At 49.3% G+C, this 21,442-nt stretch overlaps 2 protein-coding genes and 1 long non-coding RNA gene across 6 annotated transcripts in view; all 3 read right to left on the reverse strand.

Annotated features, from left to right (window-relative positions):
* LOC138101031 (semaphorin-3D-like) overlaps positions 1–2,840 on the reverse strand; it is a 38,033-nt gene extending 35,193 nt beyond the window's left edge. For 3 of the 4 annotated variants that reach the window (XR_011146997.1, XM_068998871.1, XM_068998868.1), the window contains exon 1: positions 893–2,840. The gene's annotated coding sequence lies outside the window, so the exon portion shown is untranslated. The remainder of the gene's footprint in view (positions 1–892) is intronic. The other variant, XM_068998869.1, reaches the window with a different exon arrangement.
* A 3,475-nt stretch (positions 2,841–6,315) lies between these two features.
* LOC138101032 (uncharacterized) lies at positions 6,316–7,771 on the reverse strand. Its single transcript, XR_011147001.1, has 2 exons — positions 7,584–7,771; positions 6,316–6,660 (listed from the first exon to the last, which is right to left on the reverse strand). It is a non-coding gene; the product is annotated as an uncharacterized lncRNA (long non-coding RNA).
* Positions 7,772–8,133: 362 nt separating this feature from the next.
* Positions 8,134–12,102, reverse strand: LOC138101035 (zinc finger CCHC domain-containing protein 10-like). Its single transcript, XM_068998873.1, has 2 exons — positions 11,942–12,102; positions 8,134–10,414 (listed from the first exon to the last, which is right to left on the reverse strand). Exons 1-2 carry the CDS (start codon positions 12,031–12,033, stop codon positions 10,189–10,191), a joined length of 318 nt encoding a protein of 105 aa, XP_068854974.1. The 5' UTR covers positions 12,034–12,102; the 3' UTR covers positions 8,134–10,188.
* Between the last annotated feature and the right edge of the window lie 9,340 nt (positions 12,103–21,442).

Here is a 21,442-nt window from a genome sequence, read left to right on the forward strand (position 1 = left end):
AAACCTGTTTCCAACACTAGGTTTCCGAGGTCATTTTGAAATTCAGAATTTTACATTCAAATAAAGAGTTACGGCTCAGTTTTAGTGAACCTAACAGCAATGCTGCAAATTGTGACAGCTGAAAATCTAGAGCAACCCAGTCATCATAAGCTTATAAATTCATTATAAACTTAATGAGTAAGTTGCCTAGGCCACGTAGCCTCAATATCTAATTTACTATCACTGATGCTAGAGTTTTTCTTTCTTTTCCTCATCTATCCTTGTTTGAGATGATCTCGAGGTTTTATTTTGTCTATGGAGTCAGAAGCCAGCAAAAGATGTCCCTTCTAGACATCAATAAAATAGCATGAGTGGCCTGTCAGACAAACATACTGCTTTAAAAGATTTAAAACTAATCACCTACAAGAAGAAACAAAAATTACCCCGCCTACAATTCAAATTGATTGAAAGGTACCTTATCTCTTTATGATCTCTTCCTTAAGTATATGTACTTTATATACATGCACACAAATTTAAAGCATGTTACTTTAACTGCAAATATACAAATACGTGTCCAATGCATTATGTAGATGTCTCACCTTGAAATTATCACACATATTCCAAAAGAAAAATTACTATTGAGTGGTTCAAAACTATACTATAATCATGAACTGGATATTGAATTGTCTTTGTTAATAAGAGAGAAAACGATAAGCATACATGACTCAGATTAGTAACTTATAAAATCAAATAGACTAAAAATAAAATTGCATCATTAGACTTAATATTCTTAACTTAGTTCTGCAATAACAAAGATGACATTCATCCAGAGCACAATGAAACTATGTTCTTGTGCCACTTAGATAGATGGTCTGTTGATATATTATTTGGCAGAAGATGCTTTTCACTTTACCGTGTTCTATTTTATTTCATTGGCACCTCGCGCGTTGCGCCGGGCGGCTCATTCGGGGACATGCGCCGGCTCCCACAGCGCCCCGCCCGCCGCCGCTCCCCGCTGCTCTCGGGAGATCGCACACCGCAGGCGGCCCAAGCCCCGTCTCGCCGACGGCCCTCGCCACCCGCCGCCCGCCGCCGCGTTCTCCCGCTCCCTACCGGCACGAAGCGGCGCCGGAATCCCTCCTGTCCTGGAAAAGGTGCGCTAAAGAAAAAAAAAATGAACTCCGAACTTTCCACAAACGTCCCAAAAAACGAAGCCGCTGTGAGGGGCTTCGAGCTGGGCCTGGTCCCTCAGGGAACGGCGCTTTCCATTGGCTGCCGGAGTAGCCAGGGCTCCTATTGGCTGCCGCACGCTGCGGCGCTTCCGATTGGCTGCTGCCCGACCCGCCGCCCCCGGGCCGCTGCTGCTGGGGGTCTCGCCAGGCGGGCTGCAGCCAGAGCAGGACACAGCGCAGCGCCAGCAGGCGTCCGGCGGTGCTCCGTGTCTGTCGGCGTCTGCACTTCAGACAGACAAATTGCATCCAAATTGCCGGCGATTTCCACCACCTGCTATTTCTCCTCTCTTTTCCTGGATGGATTTGACAGCGCTTTCTTTCCCCCCACAGAGTGGGAAAGCAAAATGCTCAGCTGCCCCTTGGCCATCTCCGCTTCCTTCCACAGCTCCAGCCTTGTCCCTCTTTCTCTCCCCTTTCCTTTGCACTAGGTTCTCCCTCCTCCTTTCCCAGGCAGCTCGCAGCAGAGACATTTCACCCACCGGCAGCACCTGCTTCCTCTCACTCCGTCCCAATTTGCCCACTTTGAACTACTGGAGCCGCCTGCCCGCGGAGCCGGACCCGCCGCGCGCCTGGGTAATGGTGGCGTGAATGATCGCAGGGATTATTGGGGTGGGCTGGGCCTGGCCAGGTGCCTGGTGCCAGCAAAACCGCTCTGTCCCTCTCCTCCTCACCCTGGGCAGGGAACAGAACACATCAGGAAAGGCCCGAGGATCGGGAGAAGGGCACAGAGAGATCACTCACCGGTCACTGGAATAAGAGACACGACTGGGGGGAATAAATTGAATTTATTGTCAAACAAATCAGAGCAAGAGAATGAGAGGTAAACCTGCAGGGCTTTAAGCCTAGGAACGAGGACTTTTTCCTCGGCAGCTCGCAGCTGTACGAGGGGGATAAAGGATCCCCCGAGCAGCGGCTCTGCCCCCCCTCAATGGGGATGTGTCCAGACCCGCCGGTCCATGCCGGGCTTCTTTTTCAATTTCTTAATGAATTAAGGGAAAACTCCCTTTAGTCACCATTTCAAAGCCTTGAAACAAGGGGAAAACGGAGCTTCCCTCTCAATTTAGACCCGTAATTGATGCATAAGGAGGGTCTCCCCTAAATATAAACCCAAAGAAAAAGTGAATCAAGGGGGACTTTTGCTCAAATTAGCCTCCTAAAATGAGGGAAAATGCAGCGTCCTCTTCGCTTTCCCTCAAGAAACACCATTTTGGGGGCTTTTGGACACGTTTTTCCTCTATGAAGGTCCCTTCAAATGAGGGTCCCCCTCGATGGAACTCTCATAATGGCACATAAAGGGCTTCCCTTTAAAACCAGGGACGGTGGTGTTTTGCCCTCAGTTTTAACCTTAAGATTATGAAAATGGGGCGGTTTCCCTCAATTCAAATCCATCAAACAGCACCATAAAGGCTTTCTTCTTCCAATTAGACAGGAAAATAATGCAAAACAGTGATTCCCAGCCAACTGAGATACAAAATCATGAAAACGTTGTGTCAATTGAGACCCTCCAAACAGTAGATGAAGTGGGATCCTCCTAAGTTCAAGCACAATTAAAGAAATGGAGTGTTTTCCCCTCAATTAAAATCCTTTTTCTTCTTGTAACTCCCCCCGCCCCCCTTTTTCTGGGGGGGGGGGGGGGGGGCGAGGCACTGGGAGCACTTCCTCCTCCTCACTGGTCGCACTTGGGGCTGCTGCACGTTGGAGAGTGGTGGGAAGTTTCCTCCCAGTTCCCTCCCAGCGTTCCCAGTATCTCTTCCAGTGCTCCCACTGGCAAAACACTGGGGGACACTGCATGGTCTGATGATGGAGGGGTGCATTGTCGAGGATCACAGAGGGGCCCGGGGGGTCCCAGGCGTCCCTGGGGGGGTTCCAGATTCAGCAGTAGGATTTTTCAGACTATGAGTGAGCTATGTGGCCTTTGGAGGTGTCCCTTCCTCTCCTGCTCACAAGAGAGCAGCTCAGAGGTGATTTGGCTCCTGAGCGTTTCAATTTAGGCCCCCAAAGAGAGGAGGAGCTGCTGCCCACATTACACCTTACAGCTCTGCCAAGAGGCCTTTAACCCCATGTGTGCTCAGAAGGTGGGGATGCAAACCCCAAATCCCATCTCCGCCTCCCTCTGCAGTCCTTTAAGGGGTTCCTCTAGTCTGGAAAACCAGTTCCATAGCTATAGTAAACCCAGAGTCTCCTGAGTGAGAAACCACGTACTTGTAATTCCTCTGCAATAGCCTCATCCCACCTCCAGCAGCCCCTGGGAAGTTGCAGGCAAGAACACCTAACCTGGTAAGCAACTCCAATTCTTGGCAGATTTCCAGGACAATGCAAAAACATTTCAAAGTATTTTTTCAAAACATCTGCTTATTGTCCTTTAATGCAAAATAGTGATTCCATACCAGTCCTAAGAAGAGCAGGCCCAGAGAAGACCTTGCTCTCTACAACTCCCTGACAGGAGGGTGTAGCCAGGTGAGGACTGGCTGCTTCTCCCAGGCAACCAGTAACAGGACAAGAGGAAAGGGCCTCAAGCCGCACCAGGGTTGGGCATCAAGAGGACTTTCTTCCTGGAAAGGGTGGTCAGGCCTTGGCAGGGGCTGCCCAGGGAGGTTTGGAGTCCCCCCGTTCCTGGAGGTGTCCGAGGAACACCTGGACATGGCACTCAGTGCTCTGGGCTGGGTGACAAGGTAGGGATTGGGCACACATTGGACTCGATGACCTTAGAGGGCTTTTCCAACCTCAGTGGTTCTGTGATTCTCATGATTCCAAATTCATTTGCAAAAGTTCTCACACCTCTAGTCACACCTTAGCAGGTGTGTAGGCCCAAGCTCATACATTTGAGAGATTTACTGCCTCCAGTGGGATCTACACCGCAATTTCAGGAAGAGGCAGGACTTGAGCCGTTACGAGAGAAAACTTTGCAAAAGCATTCCCTGGAGAGACATCCTGAAGGAAGGTGTCTCCCCCTCTTCTGACCATAGAGGGAGCTGAGTCTCCAGCGTTAATTCTAAAACTTTCGAGCTCCAAGTCTGACTCCCAGAAATTTTATTGGCCCCGCTTCCCAGCACAATACTCAGGCCTCACATGTCGAGGAAAAAAGCAGTGCAGATTAAATAATTAATGCTTCTGGGTACTGTTCTCCCTCTAAACTACACACAATCCCAAAGGAACAAAACCCTTAAAGAAGATGGATTGCTCTCACTAGCACAAGAAGGAGAAATCTGACAGGGATCTACTTCATCATTCTGCCAAGGCTTTGTCAAACACCTCAGCTCCTGCACTTCAGGGAATAAGAAGTGGCTTATAAGAAGTGACTTTTATGTCAGTGAGCATGTTATTATGGATTAATCTCGCACTGGAGAACAGTCTTCATACCCTACTGCATCACCCAAAGAGTCTGGAGGCTGCTGCCTAGTGAGCTCCTGAGTTGTATCTTCCTTGTCAATCTTATCAGCCCCTTGTTTGATTGTAAAAACGTAAACAAAATGCAGCAAGCATTGGCCCAACGGCTCAGGACTTGCATATCTCTTCCAAAGAGAGGGAGAAAAAAGAGTGTTTCTCCCAAATCACAGAGTTTAAAAGTTCATGTTATCTACATATATTTTTAAAAGAAAAAGAGGAACAGTAAAATATCAGGTAGTATGCCAGTGGTGCTCCACTCTATTTCTGTTCTCTTCTTCCACTTGTAGCATCTCTAAGAATACTTTAAAACCAGCCAACCAACCAAAACAACAAAAAAACGACGTTGAAATGAAGCTGAACAAGAAGCAACCGGGCTGCTGGCTTGTGGGCACTCCACTGCCCGAGTTCCAGTAAGGGAGTTTATCCTCTCCGCAGTTTTGAGCCAGATCCCAAAGTACTGAGCATCAGCTTCTAGCTTTTTTAAGAATTTAACTGTAAGAAAAGCTGCTGGGGAGGGCCATGCTCCAGGCATATTCATGGGATTTCACCCGTGCAGCTCTCTAAGCTGAACTTGTGTCTGTCTTTTCCTCTACCTTGCTGGGCTTGGCTCATGCGTTTCTTGAGGGGAAGGCCCTGCACTGATCAAAGCATGGACTGACCTCAGATAAACAGCTTCTGTCAGTGTAGATCTATCCTAAATGGACCATTTCCCAAAGTAATTCAAGTACCTGAATTTCACTTACTCAAAACTGCTTTTAAAGAAACCTGGTTTAACACATTCCGTTTCTAAGAAACTACTGGGCAGCGCTCCTTCACTCCCTGTCAGTGTTATTCTCTGACCCTTGGAGAAAGGCTTTAAAGCAACAAAGGGCTTCTTAAGCACCAATAACTTGCTCAGTCAAGAATTCAAATCAATAGCAAGGGCAGAGCCTGACTTCAAAACCTATTTTAAAACAGAAGTTAAAAGCAGTTGCATTGCCAATTGACAAGATTAGAAAGGTTTCCTTAGCAGTTGTGATTACAAAGGAATGAACTGTGCAGGGAGAGGACCGAGCATGGAGCAAGTGGGGAGCAGGGGGGAAGAAGGGGGAAACCTTCATTTGCACTGTGGGTTTTTAACCATCATGATCATATCTCAACCAGTCTAATCTCAAAAAAGGAAAAGCTTCCTGGACATTTTTCATTTCAGCAAGAGCCTAAGGAAGCCCTCAGCAGCAGGAGATTGGAATAACTGCAATCCCTTGAGCAAAGGGAGCAGGGCGTGCTCCTCAAAGCCAGACCTTCATCCACAGCACCCAGAAGGTAGCAAAACAAGGCTACAACAAAGCCTTAAGTGGGGAATGGGTTATCAAGGGTTTTATAAGGAAAAGTCTGAAAAACAGGACCTGGAGGGTGAGAGAGGAAAGAAATAGTGAGATAGCTGAGGCCTCTTGGAAAAAAAAAAAGGGGGAAAAGGTCGGGATTAAATTCTAACTCAGCTGGAGCTGATCTTAAATGTAATAGGGGGAAATTGCAGCAAGAGGAGACTTCTTTATAGCAGCCAAGTACTGGGATAAATTCACTATAGAAACAGAGAAATCTACATCAGCAGCAGCTCTCTGCAAAGAGGTCAGGCATCCATTCCTCATGGCAAAGCAGGGCACAGGGAACTGTGCCAGACAACCTCCTCCCCAGGTTGATCCCAGCCCTAATTTCAAAAAATTGCACAAAAATGTAATTATGCATTAACACAGCAAAGTCTTCTTTCCAGCTTATCAGGCTTTGAGATGCCTTAGATTGAGATGCAAACCCAGCTCCTACCACTGTGCTGTGCTCGGACTCTTCCCCCCTTTCCCCGACCCCATCTCCTGAGCAACCAACAGCTCGCAAGGAGCCGGCACTCCTGGAATTTCACACTCGGCATCTCTTCCAAGCTCAACAGGTGAACAAACAGGTACTCCAACACCTCCTTCCTTTGTACTTCGGGCAGCACAGACCCACTGGGAGAAACTGGAATCCAAGGGCAGATGTAAACATGGGACTCCTGCTTGCCACTGTCTCCACCCGTTCTCCGGCTCCTGGGCTAGGAAACAAAAGACAACAAACATTTAAAAACCATCCTTGAGGTGTCTTGAGGATGCCCGGGCCTGGAAGAAAGACCTTCCCATCGCTCTCTTGGCCTTTTCCCACTCTGAGGAACTGTGCAAATGCACAGCCACACCCAAGCTGGACAGCCTGGGATGTTTTCTGCACACCAAACACCACAGTCCCAAGCACCAGGAGCCTGAAGATGCCCTGGATTGCAATTCACAGCATCAGTGAACCCTGCACAGGACAGCCAAGTCCTCTGTGTGCAGAAGAAATAAAAGTTGCTATTTTTAGTGGTTAAAATACTCGTGGGAGTTATTGGCTGCTTACACCCGTGGGCTTGGTAGGGCCTCCCATACTTACGGATTTATCAGAAGAAGCAGTTTCAAGTTCCTTCCTTTTGGAGCCCAACTCCAAATGGGAAACTTCTCACGAGTGCTCGTGAGAGAGGCAAGTGGAACTTCAGGAGCTCAGGAAAGCGACTCCCTCCCCTGAGTCCTGTCTCACCTGCCCGAGCACCCAGTGCTTTTATACCACCTCTCTCCCTGCTTTCCACGTTCATTTAAGTGTAAGAAACCTGCAAGTTCTCGCTCCAGCACCAGCCGCCTCTTCCCTGCGCCCCTAAACTGCCGCACTGCTCAGGCGCTGCTCCCCTCGGTTGCGCTGCCCCTTTGCCACGGGGCCGAGCTGGGACAAACTCCCGCTTTTGTTTCCCAGGAAAGGCTCTGCAGGGAGGTCCCGCCGTGCCGCCCGCAAGTCCCGGCCCCAGCCCCGCAGCTCCTCCCCGGCTCCGTGCCCGCGCCGGGACCGCCTTCACCCCGCGCAGCCCCCGCCGCCCGCTCCCGCCCGGCTCTGCTCCGGGGCCGCCCCCCGTCGGGTCTTTTCCCGGCACACGCCGCGTCGCCGTTCTCCGCTCACTTTCCACCTCGCTGCAGCCACAGCAACAGCCGCCCTCCTCCATTGTCACCACAACCCTCGCCCGCCGCTGCCGCAGCCGGGAACCGAACCTGGCGCTTCCAAGCCGCTCCCGGGCACCGCCGGACGGTACCCACGGAGCAGCAGGAGCGGGAGGGTAAAGCCAGTGCGCATGCGCAGCGCTGCCCGGCTCCGCCCCGCCCTTCAACACCACATGACGTAACCAGGTACAGCGCTGCTCGTGCGCTTCCCTTCCCACAACACCGCGCATGCTCAGCACTGTTTCCATGGCTCCCTTAATGACCACACGACAAAGGGCTTCCCCGCTGATCAGTGCGCATGCGCACCGCGGAGGGATCCGCCGGAGGGACTACTTGTGATGCGGTCCTGCCCGCGGAGGAAGCACCGGTGATGCGTCCCCCAACCGCGGAGTGATCCGCCCGAGGGACTATTTGTGATGCGGCCCCAACCGCGGAGTGATCCGCCCGAGGGACTATTTGTGATGCGGCCCCCAACCGCGGAGGGATCACCGCTGACGCCGCCCCGCCCGCCCCGCTGCTCTCGCTCCCTTTGCCCGCTCTCCCCTCTGCTCCCAGCGCTTCTCCTGCAAAGGGCGCAGCTTCTCCTCGGCTCTTTTCCTCCCGGGCTGCAGCGAGCGCTCCCCTCAAGGAGCAGGGGCAGCTTTGCTCGCAGCGGCAGCGATTAAACAGAGCAGGCCCGCAACAATTCCTGCTGAGCCGGGCTTTGATCACATTCCTGAGCCAGCACGGGAGCAGCGCCTGAGGCAGCAGCACGTGAAGGCGGCTGCGGCTCTGGCCGGGCTGGGGAGGGGATCCTCTGTAAAATAAGAACATGGAGAGACAAAGGAACCAGAAAGGGCAGGAAAAAAAAAGAAAAAGCCAAGACAAACTAAACTTTTTAAAAAAAATAATCCGGAGACCCAGGGACTTCCGCCTGGAGAACTTCCTGGGGCGCAATCCTGCCCCGCTGGGAGGCAATGCCAGGGCAACGCCAGCTGCAACCTGCACACACCACCACAAAGATTTCGGATATTTGCAGGAAGCATCCACTTAGCAACTGCTGGTTAATAATTTATTCACTTTCCCATTAAATGCTACATTCAGTCCACAAGACTTAAACACCTTTCTGGTAGTTTTATTTACACTCTGCAGTGTGTTCTGTAAAACACAGGAGTGCTCACAGACACACACACACACAGAACATAGGGATTTCCAAACATTTAAGTAAGTTTAAGTTTATTCCAAAGGAAGTCTACGCACTACTTTTTCCATAAAAATTATAAAAAAAATACTTTACTTGCTGTATTTTACCTAAACTAAGATACTTGAGAATTCTTCCACAAGTGATGCCTCCTCCCCACAAAGGGCACTCCGACAAGAAGAAATTCAGGAGACTGCATCACCAAATAAAATCCTAATGGCAACTGCTTCAATGCACCAGAAGAACAAAGAATTCCCACTCTGCATCCAGCAATCCCTGCGCTGGAGCCTGTCTGCATCTGCGTTTGTAGGGCTTGTGGGGCTTTTGCACTCACTTCCTTCTCCAGGGCAGTTCCCACAAAGAAAGAATGACTGAATTTCTGCAGACTGCCACTCGGAAATCCTGCATTTCACACAGCCAAAGGGAAACACTTTGCTTTGAGCCCTTTATTTCAAGGAGTCTCTTTTTTACTGAGCATCCAGTGAGAGCAGTGCCCAGTTGTGGCTGTTATTATTTCTCTGCTTTTGCTGCGTGGCAATATTGTGCTGGAGCTCTGCAGAACACCCACGGCAGCCCTTGGCTCACTGGGGCACACCGAACTGACAAAAAAAAAGGCACAAAGATGAAACTCCTAAAGCAGCAGCAGCCCCAAGTCACTGAGCTGCTGCTTCCCAACACCAACACTCTGTGTCTCAGCAGACACTTGCAATACACGAGCCAAGGCCACAGGGCAGTGAAAAGCCCAGAGCCTGCGGGCAGGACAAGCACTCCGTTGATCAGGAACAAACCAACACAGCTCAACTGCATGGTGCACTTAGGACTGGACCTGGAAGCATCAGGAAAAGCCATTGGAACACAAGCTCAGCAGCACAGAATCCATTTGCCACCAGCTAATGAGATGGGAGGCTCTGTGTGGGACACGTTGTGCATTCAGCTTCAACAATGCCACAGCTCCACAGCAGCGCTGAAAAACTTCTGCTTTTACCAGTTGGAGAGGATTTTCTCAATGGAGGTGAAGGTGTCATTAACAGAGGAACAGCACACGATGCGCAGCATAACCGGCAATAAAAAGCTTTTGCTTTCCAGCATGCAAACATCCAGGTTACTGGACTTCAGCTCATAGAAACGAATCTGATGATAGATTTTTTTAGAATTTTTCTTGGAACTAAAAAAGTAAAATCTTCCATAAAAGGATACAGCACAAAAATACTCTCTCAGTAAGTCTCAGGAAGCCATTTAATACCTTCCATGTCCTAGGAACAACTAGGCAAAACACTTGGAAAGTGTGAGCAGTAGAAATGTTGACCATTGAATGTTTGGCAGCCGTGTGCTCCAGCCCCTGGGAGGGGCTTCTCCCCCACTCCACACCAGTCCTGCAGCTCCCCAGCTATTTCTTCTTCTTTGGGGGCTCATCCTCAGAGCTGCTGTCGCTGCTGCTGCTGCTGGAGGAGCTCGGATGCGAGTCGAAGTCGGAGGAAGAGCTGCTGGAGGAGGGGGAGGAGCTGTCCTCACTGTCACTGTCCTCGGAGGAGGTAGAGGAGTCCTGGCTGCCAGAGGAGGAGTCGCTGGCTGAGCTGTCGCTGCTGCTGCTGGAACTGGTCACACTTTTGGACCTGGGAGAGAACAAAGAGCTGAGCACAGCCCTGCCAGAGCCCATGGCACCGTGTTCTCTGCTCTGCTGGAATAATCCAAAGATCAATTAGTTGCCTTGAAACTTTCCAGGCCTCACCACCTAAGCTGAATTCCTGTGCCCTCCCTCCCTTTTCCCCTCCTGGATGAGTGGATTTTGGCCATTTGAGCAATGGCAGAGTGGCCCCAGGGCATGACATAGCCCAGCAGGACTGCAGAGAGGGGAAAGCTGGCCAGGATCTCGTTCCCAGCCCTGAGCAGGGGCTTTACTGGCCTGACTGTCCTAAACTACCCGAGCTCTGGGGACAATGAACCAGGCTCAGTCCCTGCCTCACCTCTGCCACCATGAAATTCTGGCACTGCAAGAGTCAGGGGAGGTTTCAGAAGTGATTTCAGCAAGGTCAGAGCTGTTCCCAGCAAAAGCTGTTCTTGGACTACTCCTGGCAGAAGAACCCAGAGTACCTGCCACTGCAGGATGCTTGTGACTTCCAGGTGGAGGAGAAGGGTGGAAACAATCCAAGATTAAGACAGAATGATGAACACAGCAAAGAGGTTTTTTCACGTTCGGCCCTTCCTGGGCTGTTCTCTGCTTGTTGTTCTCAAGATCAACATCTCCGAGTAAGGGGGGGTGATGTGAATTCCAAGGAAGTACAATTCAATTCTCCCCTAGATCTTTCCCTAAAGTACACGATACTGATTCACCTCCCTTCCCACCAGAGTCAATCAAAGAGTATCCCAAAACGTAAATTATGATCATGCGGAATCTGGTCTCCATTAGAAAAATTAATGTAGTATTTTTTATCAGAGCTTTGGTTAAATGTAACAACTCAGGAAGTGCCTGTGCTCAGGTTATTGAAGAGTACGAGGTTTTCTCATCGTATCAGCCCTGCCAGCTGACAAATGTGGGTGTGCACTAAGGCACAAAGCACCAACGTTTGCACACTACAGCTGTGATCTGCTATCTCTGTGTGCAGACACAACCACTGCTCATTACAGATAAACCCACAAGGCTGCTCCAACACTGACTTACCTGGGGAAAAACCAGCACTAAGAGGAGAAAATAAAAAGCATGGGAGTAGTAGTTTCACCCTGACCAGCTCCATGAGATGGGCAGGAATCAGAGGATCCGCTGAGTAACTCTGAACTTGCTTTTCCTGATCACCTTTCACAGAATCCATAGCAGCAACCCATGGACAGCCCGTGTGTAGGTTTATTCCAAAACCCACTCCCAGAAACATCAGGATATTGCACCTAAAGCTGCCTCTGCCAGAGGGAAGCAAGAGCTGGAGCTGCACTTGGATACGTGCAGGCAGGGTTGGGCCCCTTCTGAAAGCTTCAATCCCTGTTTTTCAGAGATTCAATCAGGGATAATGACATTTTCACAAAGCTCTCTTAAGGCACGTGAAAACCCAAGTAAGAAAATGGAATCAAACCCTTTGTTCCACTGGCCTCATGCCCCAAATTCCAATGGGACAGACAAGTCCCTCTCCTCGGGAGGCAACGTCTCCTACCTGGATCTGTGCCTTCCGCAGCCTTTGGTGGCCGCTGTCTCCATCCTCCCACACCTCCTCATCTTCCTCCTCAGCAGGCCTGGCTTCCTCATCCTGCAGAGCAAGCACAGGGACAGTCACCAACCTGCTCATCCCAAACCTGGCCAGCAGGGATGGACTGCTGGGACCCCCTGGATGGTCACCCCTCTGCTGGGCACCATCCCTGCTCTGCAGTCCATTCCCGTTCCTGGCCTGGCATCTCCTTTGAACGGGATGTTAAACCACAACCACTTGCTCGGCTGGGTTTTGGGACATCAGAGACTCCCCCAAGGCAGTGGACAAAGCTCCTGTTCCCACACCCTCTGCCTCCCAAAGCCCTGCTAGGGCCAGGCAGAGCAAAGGAAACCCCTCACTTCCTGCTGGAAATTTCCTCTTGTGCTCGGAAACCCAGGGAAATCGTGGCTGCCCCATCCCTGGAAGTGTTTGAGGCCAGGCTGGCTGGGGCTTGGAGCACCCTGTGGATGGAATGAGGTGATCCTTAAGGTCCCTTCCCACCCAAACTATTCTGCCATTCCAGGATGATTCTGTGATCTCTCCCTGCATTTATTTTGCATCGCTTCCTCTCTAATTTGAATTCCCAAATCAAAATGAGTTTTTAAAGAAATCATTTAAAATTATCCCAGGAATAAAAAGGGGTGCATCAAACATACAAGAATCATTCCTACCTCCATCAAATCATTATTAATTGGAAGCCTCTTTCCTCATCTCTGTCCTTAGTTTTCCTTTCCTAGGAAACCTTGTGATCCCACAGTTTCTCCAAGAGATTTACTGGGATTGCAGAAAGCTTTGCTCTGTCAGGGAGGCAGGGGGGTTGACAACACTTGTTCCTCTGCATCTTTATCCTTTAACCAGCTTTCCCCCAGAATGGTGCTGCAAGAGAAGTTCAGAATTACTAGAAATGGATCAGGTTCACCTTTTGTCCTCACTCTTTTCCAACTACTTCCAAATTCTTGGAATTATCCTCAAATGAGGCCTAGCAAGCTACTGTGAAAACATCGATCAGAGGAACATCCTGAAAAGAGAAAACCACATCCAGCAGCAGCCAAAACAATCCCACTGCTATTCTTACCTGGTCTCCAGGTGCTCCTGCCAGAGCTCCCAACACCCATTGCCATTCCATGAGGGTGAGGAGGCAGTTTTGGATGTGTTCTTTGCCATGGGATGGGAAAACAGAGCCCAGAGGGTCTTTGTGTCCCTTCCAAGCCACCCCATGATTCCATGATACCATCAGCACCTATACCAATTCCATTCTGGAAAGCCCAATTCCATTCCTCCCATCAACTCAGAATTTCTCCCTTCCTCTCTCTGCTCCACATCAGGCATGTGTTGCCACGTGCCACAGGCATGGGATGCCTCAGCATTGCCTGGGAATGCCACTCAAGGCTGCCCTTGTGGCCTCAGCGCTCCAAAATGCCCAGCTGGCTCCCGTTCCAGCTGGGAATGTCCCAAACAGCAGCGTGGGCTGTGCCCTCTGCCATCCCACCATTGGGGCAGCTCCCATAGAATGTGACTGACTTACTGGGTTTGCAATTCCTGGCTTAAAAGTCAGGTGGTGGAATATCCTCTCCTGGGAATATCCAGAAGACCAGAAGGCTCCCTGGAAGCCACAGGTCAGGGACAGAGTCAGATGAACGATCCTGAACTGGTTTTCAGGGGATGCATCCCCAGCCTGTGGCTGCAAAAACTCCAGAGCTGTTCCTTCCCCTTGGGACAGCCAGGGAAAACATCCCCAGCATGGATTTCTGACAGGAAAAACCTCACTGCTCCAGGCTACTTGGCTCCTCCCAAATCCAGGCCAGCACTCCAACAGGCTCTAAGAACAAAACAAGAAAGAAGGGAAATGATGCTTTTTACTTGTTTCAGTTGAGCTGCACATTTATCTTTTCCCATTTTGCATTTCAACGATGCAAAAAGTGAGAAGGAACTTGAGGAGATGTGCTCGGTCCGAGAGAAATAATTTTGGAAAAACTCACCTCACTGGATACTGCAGAGACAGTAAAATTCCAAATGGATTTCATGATCCTGACAATGCCAAGTGCACTTCAGGGATAAGCCACAAGATCTTACAGAAAAACAGACCCAGCAGTACACATCCAGGAAAACATCTTGGAATTAAGGGGATAAAATCATGGTTTATTTTCCTGCATCTGTTTGATTTTAGGATCCCTAAAAATGTTACATTCCTAGAATCAGGTGTGGGGGGGTAAATTAGAGGTAGTTTGTGATAAAAAAATTGTGGTTATAGATAGGGCAGATATTTATGACTTACATAACTCCGTAATGTAAATATGTCATATATTAGGGCACATAGATATCTATTTATATATAACATTTTTTATGTGTGCACAGATATAGTTTATATCAGACACTGTGCCTGTCTGAGGGCCTTGCTGCTTAGCTCCCAACTCATTCCTGATGAAAACATCAGGCAAAAGTTGTTTGGTTTAACTGTTTCCTCTTTTCCTTAATAATTATTTTACTCACTTGGAATAACCGAGAACAGCTGTTATAGATGTGCAGCTCCCAGTGGGACCAAGGCGCTTTTCTGCACAATGCAGAGTGGCTTTTAAGAGATTCATTAGTCAAAGAAGTGAGGATTAGGATTTCAAATGCTCTTGGGCAATCAGGCTGGCCAGAGCTCCCTCCTAACTGTGGGACAGCAAAACCCCACAGCCAAGGGTAACCAGGGATTGTGGGGATGGAGAATTTAATGGCATCAGGTGGCAGCTGTGCCAGTTCAACTGATAAAAAAGTAAATCCAAGATTCCTCTAGAGGAGTATTGTTCCTGGATGTGTGTAAATACAGGGACACCTCTTTACTCTCAAGTGAGGGAGGGTTGTGGTTGTGCTGCCAGTTTACCCTTGAGATTTCCAGGCTTTATTTCAGCTCCCCTGGCCGGGCCTGATGGGCAGGGCCGGAGCCGTCGGGTGGCTTTGGGTGCGCCGATGCCGTCACGGCCCAGTGGGGGTGGGAGCTTAGGCTGTGGTGGCAGCCTAGGAAAGGGATCAGATGTCTCCTAGAACGGCCCAGAGTCTAGGAATGGAGGGGGAACTGAACTGCCCCCCCAGAATGCTGCCGGGCTACAGTTCTGGGCCAGGCCCGTCAGAAAAGTGGCATCGTCAGTGGCACCTCAGTGGTTATTGTCCTTGGAATGATCAGGATCAGGATGAAATCATGTTCATGCACTACTGGGAAAGCAAGGAGCAGGATCAGTGCTGTAACTCTCTACACTCTCTCCAGGAGTGCCTCAGGTCATGGCAATTTAATGTGTGGAATAGTTTCCTGTGCCTACCTGGGCAGCTGCAGTTATTGCACAGGCATTCAGGGCTGACAGTTCCCTGCGGGGAGAGCTCAGCACATGTCCACAGAGGCAATCCCAGCATCTGAAAGAAAGAAAGAAAGAAGCAGCAAAAGGTGATTGCTTCTCTTTCCAAGTTATTTCAAGTGCTCACACCCAAACCAACCTTTGCTCTTGATGCGAGTGATGCTTTCTGGGGGAAAGCAGCCGATTTCCAAAGTTCCCTTCCTGCCCCGTGCCTGATGTGCACAGGAGAAAACCCCTTCCCTGAAGGGACTGTGCTCCCTCTAATCCTATTTGCCCAGTCTGTTCCATGGGGATATTGCCAGCCTGGGGCAGCAGAGGCACCCGCAGCTCTCAGCACTCTCTGCTCCAAGCACAGCTCTGGGCTCCTTTGCAGACTGCCTCTGCCATGGGGTTTTCTCCAGGAGAAGCCAAGGAATTGCTCATGGAAGGGTGGAGATTAAGTTAGCCCAAAGGAAGTAAAGAATAAATATCTCATTTTTCCATCAAAATGCTCATGCTCTGCCCTACAGATTATTTCAAGTTTTTCCCACAAGCTTTGCCCTACCCATCACCTCATTTTTACCCCAAAAAGTAATTTTCTATATCCTCAAGAATGTCTCAGTGTCTATCCCCAGAATTTTCACTGTGTCTCTGCAAATGACTGCCTCAGTTTACCTCATGATGTTCATTCTCTTCCCTGGGGATTGCTTCAGATTTTCCTTCCGAGCTGTCCCTGTCTGTCCACTTCTGATTTCTTCTTTTTTACAAGAAAGTATTCATTCACTACCTCTGGAGATTATCTCCAGTTTTACCCCCCAAAATTTCCCTAACATTCACTCTTCATTGCCTGATTTTTACCTCAGTATGTTCATTCTCTCCCCTAGAGATAACCTCCGATTTTACCCCCAGTATTTTCCCTACCTGCCCGCTAACTATTTACTCTTTTTGACCTATAAATATTCTCTTTCTGCCCTGGAGATTTCATCAAGTTTTACTATGAAATATTTCACTATCTTTCCAGTACTGTCTCACTTTACCTCACGATGTACGCTCTCCCTGCCACACATCCCCCCAGATTTCACCTCCAAAATTATTGCTACTTGTCCACTACTTATTACCTGATTTTCACCTCCGTATGTCCATTCTCTGCCCAACAGGTCATTTTAATTTCTACCCCCAAAACTTTTCCAACCTGTCACCTAGTGACTGCCTCAGTTTAGCTCAAAAATGTTGTCTCTCCTAGACATTACCTCAGACTTTACCCCCAAATTTTTTCCCTGTCTACAAGTTACTACCTCCCTTTAACTTCAGTATGTTCATTCTCTGCACTACAGACTCAAATTTACTCTCAAAATCTCCCTGCCTCTCCAACATTGATGACTTCCTTTTTACCTCAAAACATTTATTTATTTTCTACCATGGAGGTTACATCAAGTTTCAGCCCCAGAATTTACTAATACTTCCACAACTGATTCACTCAGTTTACCTCAAAAAGTGTTCATTCCCTCACCTAGAGATGACCTTGTATTTTACCCCCAGAAGTTTCCCTACCTGTGCACAACTGATTGCTATAGTTTACTTCAAAATCTTCATGCTCTCCACTACAGGTCACCTCAAGTTTACTTCAAACATTTTCCATACCTATCCATTACTGATTATCTCAATTTTTACCTCAAATAAGTCATTCTCTACCTACAGACACTGGATAGTAAATCATACAAAGATCTAAAAGTCTGCACAAGAAACAGCAGAAGGTTTTCCATGAATAACACAAGTTCCTGTTTTCCTCTCCTCCACCTAGGACTGCTACCAAGAGACAAGAGAGTTGTTATCAACACTCGAACCTCCCAAGCGTTGTTATTGCTCAGAGAGCTGCGCCGGCACTGAGCTACTCCCATGCGCCTGCAGGGCTTTGGGGAGGGGCAAGACCGTCCCACTCCTGCCTGGAGAAATTTCAACGCCCTAAAAAGTCATTTCCCTTCTCTCTCTCTGACCCAGGGCCAAAGCAGCTGTGTAGAACAACATGGACTATTCATGGAAAGGATGAGTCAGTTGTGGGAAAAACACTAGAGAAAGACTATCACCCCAAATTTCAGGGTGAAAACACACTGCTTGTTAACAGGAGCACACAAACTCATTTAAACCAGAGAGGAAACTGCACACCAGGAAAAGAGCTGAAAGATATGCTCTGCCTTGGTTGATAATTCCAAAGGAAATTCCCCACCGATCATAGGCAATTATCTATAATTTTACCTCCATTATCACTGGATTTCTGACTTGGGTTTCTGTGGAAGTGTTTCACAGATGCCTTGAGGGGTCAGGGGCTTGGTTGGATTCTTTGTGGTTAGTCCTGACAGGCCCAAGCCAAACCCACCCACCTACATCAACGCTCCACCCCAAATTTGCATGAAATACTGATAACAATTTATAAATACTCCCCTTCCCTGTCCTTCCTTACACATCCATAGAGCAAATGTACTCTATCCATTGTTCCCAAGAGCACCTCTCCAGCCCAAATCCCAGTTTTCACAAACACAAACCAAATAGACCTAAGACAATTATTCCATCAGTGCCTGCAATTCTGAGCTCCCTGTTCCCTGCCACTCACACAGCAATCTCACCTCAGCCCAGAGACTCCCTGTCCCCAAAGGGAAACACAACCTGATGGGGCACAGCTCTGGCACCACATTTCCCCTTGTTCCTGGAAAGCCCCAGGTAAATCCAGTCCCTCAGACCTTGCATCCCTGAACACCAGGAGAGCTGGAGTTTTACCCAGATCCCAGTGCCCTGCACAGCTGCACTGACACGAGCACAGGCTGATCGCTCTGCCCAGCACCATCCCTCATTTTCCTCCCATTGCTCCCCAAGCGTCCCCAAACCACCCCGTGTCTGTGCCGGGGCCAGTGCCTGCCCCGAGCCCAACCAGAGGCTGTCACCCAGCCCTGCACCAGCTCCCACCCCTGGGAGAGCTGGGAATGCACTGAGAGCTCAGCTCCCTGGGCTCCCCAACACCCAAACCAGTCCTCAGACACACAAATAATGCCCAACCTGCCCCTCCGGGCACAGCCAAACACCACAACTCCATCATCCCCAAGGAACTCTGGCAGTTGCCTCTTCACCTCTGCCCTTTTCCAAAAGACACAAGTAGGACTGGGCTGTCAGAAATGGTATTCCCTAGGCAGTTCATCCCAGCAGAGAGGAGAAGAGGAACCCTGTGTCCCTCTGACTAACCCCACAGCATGGGCAGGACCAGCTGGGCTTTTTGTATTCAAAATTTTAAAATGAACTGAACAACCTGAAAGGCAAAAAACACCACACACATAAGGTTAGAGCCAGTCAACACACACACAGACAGACACACTCTCAGACACCCCTTCTTCAGCTTACACTCTGACTGCAGCCCTTACTAGAAACACCCCCCCCTAAAGAAGATGTTAAAGCATCTTCCATCTGCTGCTCCTTGATGTGGAACAGTAGATCCTGGGAAAATTGGTAGCATCAGTGACCATAGGGATCAAAATCTGCCTCGGGGACCTGCAAGACAGCATGAGGCAGTCTACAAGTAGCTGACAGCTAGGAGTTATCCCCACACCAGGCCCATAAGCTTTCTACCCAAAAGCCCACAGACAAGAGAGGGAGAGTTTTAAAACTGTTCAAACGAGCCATGACTGAATGTGCCAGGGCAGGGCAGCTCCAAGCATAAGTGGCACATGGACACACAGTGCATCAAATATAAGCAAAGATGACACGAAGACTTGAGAGAACGCTTCAGAAGATAAATTCTTGAGACCAGGATGCTTTGAGGTGACGGAAGCTATGGAACTACTGCAGTGAGGAGGGTCTAGTACACTGCATATAGAAGTCCAAGGGAATGGCACATGAAAAAAGATACTACCAAAACTGAGAAGGAAGATGGATAGGAACATCTTGTGTACTTCTGGTCTCAAAAAGCAAAACCATAAAGATGCCAGAATAAGCCCAATCCAGGAAAGTATGCAAGTACTCCCGCTGCCGATATGGCCCAGAACGATGCCTGTAAAGAACTGAGACATCACAAAGCCCTGTGACACTGAAGACAACGGACACAAACCACATCACAGACACAAATTGAAACTGCCCAGCAGTTTCACCTGATGGACCCAAGATTCCTAGTGCAAGATGAGCCAGAGGCCCACGATGCCGAAGGAAAGAAGGCTCTACGGCAGTAGTATGTGACAGTGAAATGTAAACTCCCTATGAGAAGTTAGTGCCAAAGCTGGTAAGAGGATGCTCAAGAAGTGCAGCAGGCCTAGAGAAGGAGGCAACGACTGCCAGGTGATACAAAGGGTTCCCTAGAGAAGGATTCTGCCGCCAAAGGCTGAAGTGACATCTCAAAACATGACCGACCGACAAATGGCCAAGATGCAAGATGCCCACGTGTTATGCTCAAGAGTGTGGCTACACTGAAGAGTAGGCAAAATTTAGACCATGGCAATCATGCCAGACCCGAAGGCAGGCTCCTCGGGTGAAAAGACGGACAATGACATCAGGACTCAAAATCCAGTGATGCGAAGCTCACGAGAACATGGAGATGGGTTGGAACTGCCCGGCCCGGCAAAGGCTCGAGTGATGCTGAAGAAAAACTCCCTTAACCTCCAAGGGGCCCGGCCCAATACAGCCCTCTCCTCTCAGCTAACTTCAAATTGCCTCCTGTGATTCCAAAGGTGTTTTGCCTTCTCCCAACCAACAGTCCCCACACTTAGCTCTCTGAAGACCAGCAGACGAAATCCATCCTCGACAGAAAACATTGCTTCAGCACCGTGGACGTCAATACATGGCCCACAGTCCACTTGGGCGGCTGCAAAAGACAGAGAACAATGACAAAATTCAGACTGTGATGACACGTCCCAGAAGTGACCCCTTGCACAACGCCCCTCTCCCTCATAACTGCCGAGGCTCATCGCTTACCGGCCGTTTCCAAACTTAGGCTCTGCACCTACTTGTGGTACCTAAGACAACAAAACAAACTGTGACTATCGCCCTCCAGAAGAATAATGCGCAGGCTCCCTCTGCACCGCTGGCCCAGGCTCACCTCAAATCTTCATCCGACTCCGGAGGTGGCCCGGACGATACCTGCAAAGCGAAAAGGGACACGCTTCGCATGCTGCCACGTACCTCTCACCTATCAGTCGCCCCACCTAAATGCCAACTCACCTGCTCGCCTCTGTCCCTTGGCATGCCTAGGGCAGCAGCAGCAGCACCTGCAGAGAAGCAAAGCAGAAAAACATGCTGAGAGACTGAAACCACAGCCTCCCCGCTCCAACTGAAGTACACCACACCCATACCTTAAGCTTGCACGCACCTGGCCTCCAGCATCCCCAGGGCCAGCACACCTTCCCAGTGGACCACCTAAAATGCACAAACAAAAACGGATGCTTAGAGCTGCACCAGAAACTGATACCCAAGCAGTAACAACTCATTCTGTCCACCAGTCACCGCTCACCTCGCTCCATCGACCTTGACCACTGCTATTCAGCATTACTTCCTACAAATAAAGATGAAGAACAAAGCTGTAACACAGTCACCATTTACATTTGCCCTGCAAAGACAAACAGTGACTGACCTTCCTGTGGCAACCACCTCACCTGCTATGGGGGCACTCTGTCACAGGTTCAATCCATCTGCAGCTGAAAGAAAGTTATGACAAAAGTCAAAGTACTGCATGAGAATTTACCAGCTCCAGACATCTTGTGTCAATCTAGAAATACCATCTTGAGTCCAACTAATCCCTACATTACAAATGTCAAGTCCCTAGGACTTATCCTATTACACCTACACCCAGACCATGTAGCAAGGCAAAGCAGCCCCGGCCCAAACACACAGACACCTGTGACACAGGAGATGACAAACAAGGGGATGCAACAAGGAGAGGAAACTCTCAGCAAGAAGAATTACCAATGAGATGACCTAGATGAGGCCGATGAGGCTCAAAGAACTCCGGCAGAAAAAGACCCTAACAGAAGGGCTTATGCCAAGAACCGCAAAGATGGATGCCCGAGAACCATACGGTTGGAATGCTCCACCTATCCTCGCATTCTCACAAGTCCTAATCTGTTATAATGGATCGTTGTGGTGCACAGCTGTCAATACAGCTCAGAACAAGACTGTAAAAGGTGTC

Source organism: Aphelocoma coerulescens, unplaced genomic scaffold (genome assembly GCF_041296385.1).
Source record: "Aphelocoma coerulescens isolate FSJ_1873_10779 unplaced genomic scaffold, UR_Acoe_1.0 HiC_scaffold_184, whole genome shotgun sequence".
In the NCBI taxonomy this organism is placed as follows: Eukaryota; Metazoa; Chordata; class Aves; order Passeriformes; family Corvidae; genus Aphelocoma; species Aphelocoma coerulescens.

Coding starts and splice junctions, on each gene's coding strand:
- LOC138101035 (XM_068998873.1), bottom strand. CDS start 12,033: ATGAGGAAGCCAGGCCTGCTGAGGAGGAAGATGAGGAGGTGTGGGAGG. Junction 10,415..11,941: donor TGCGGAAGGCACAGATCCAG/GTAGGAGACGTT, acceptor GTTCTCTCCCAG/GTCCAAAAGTGTGACCAGTT.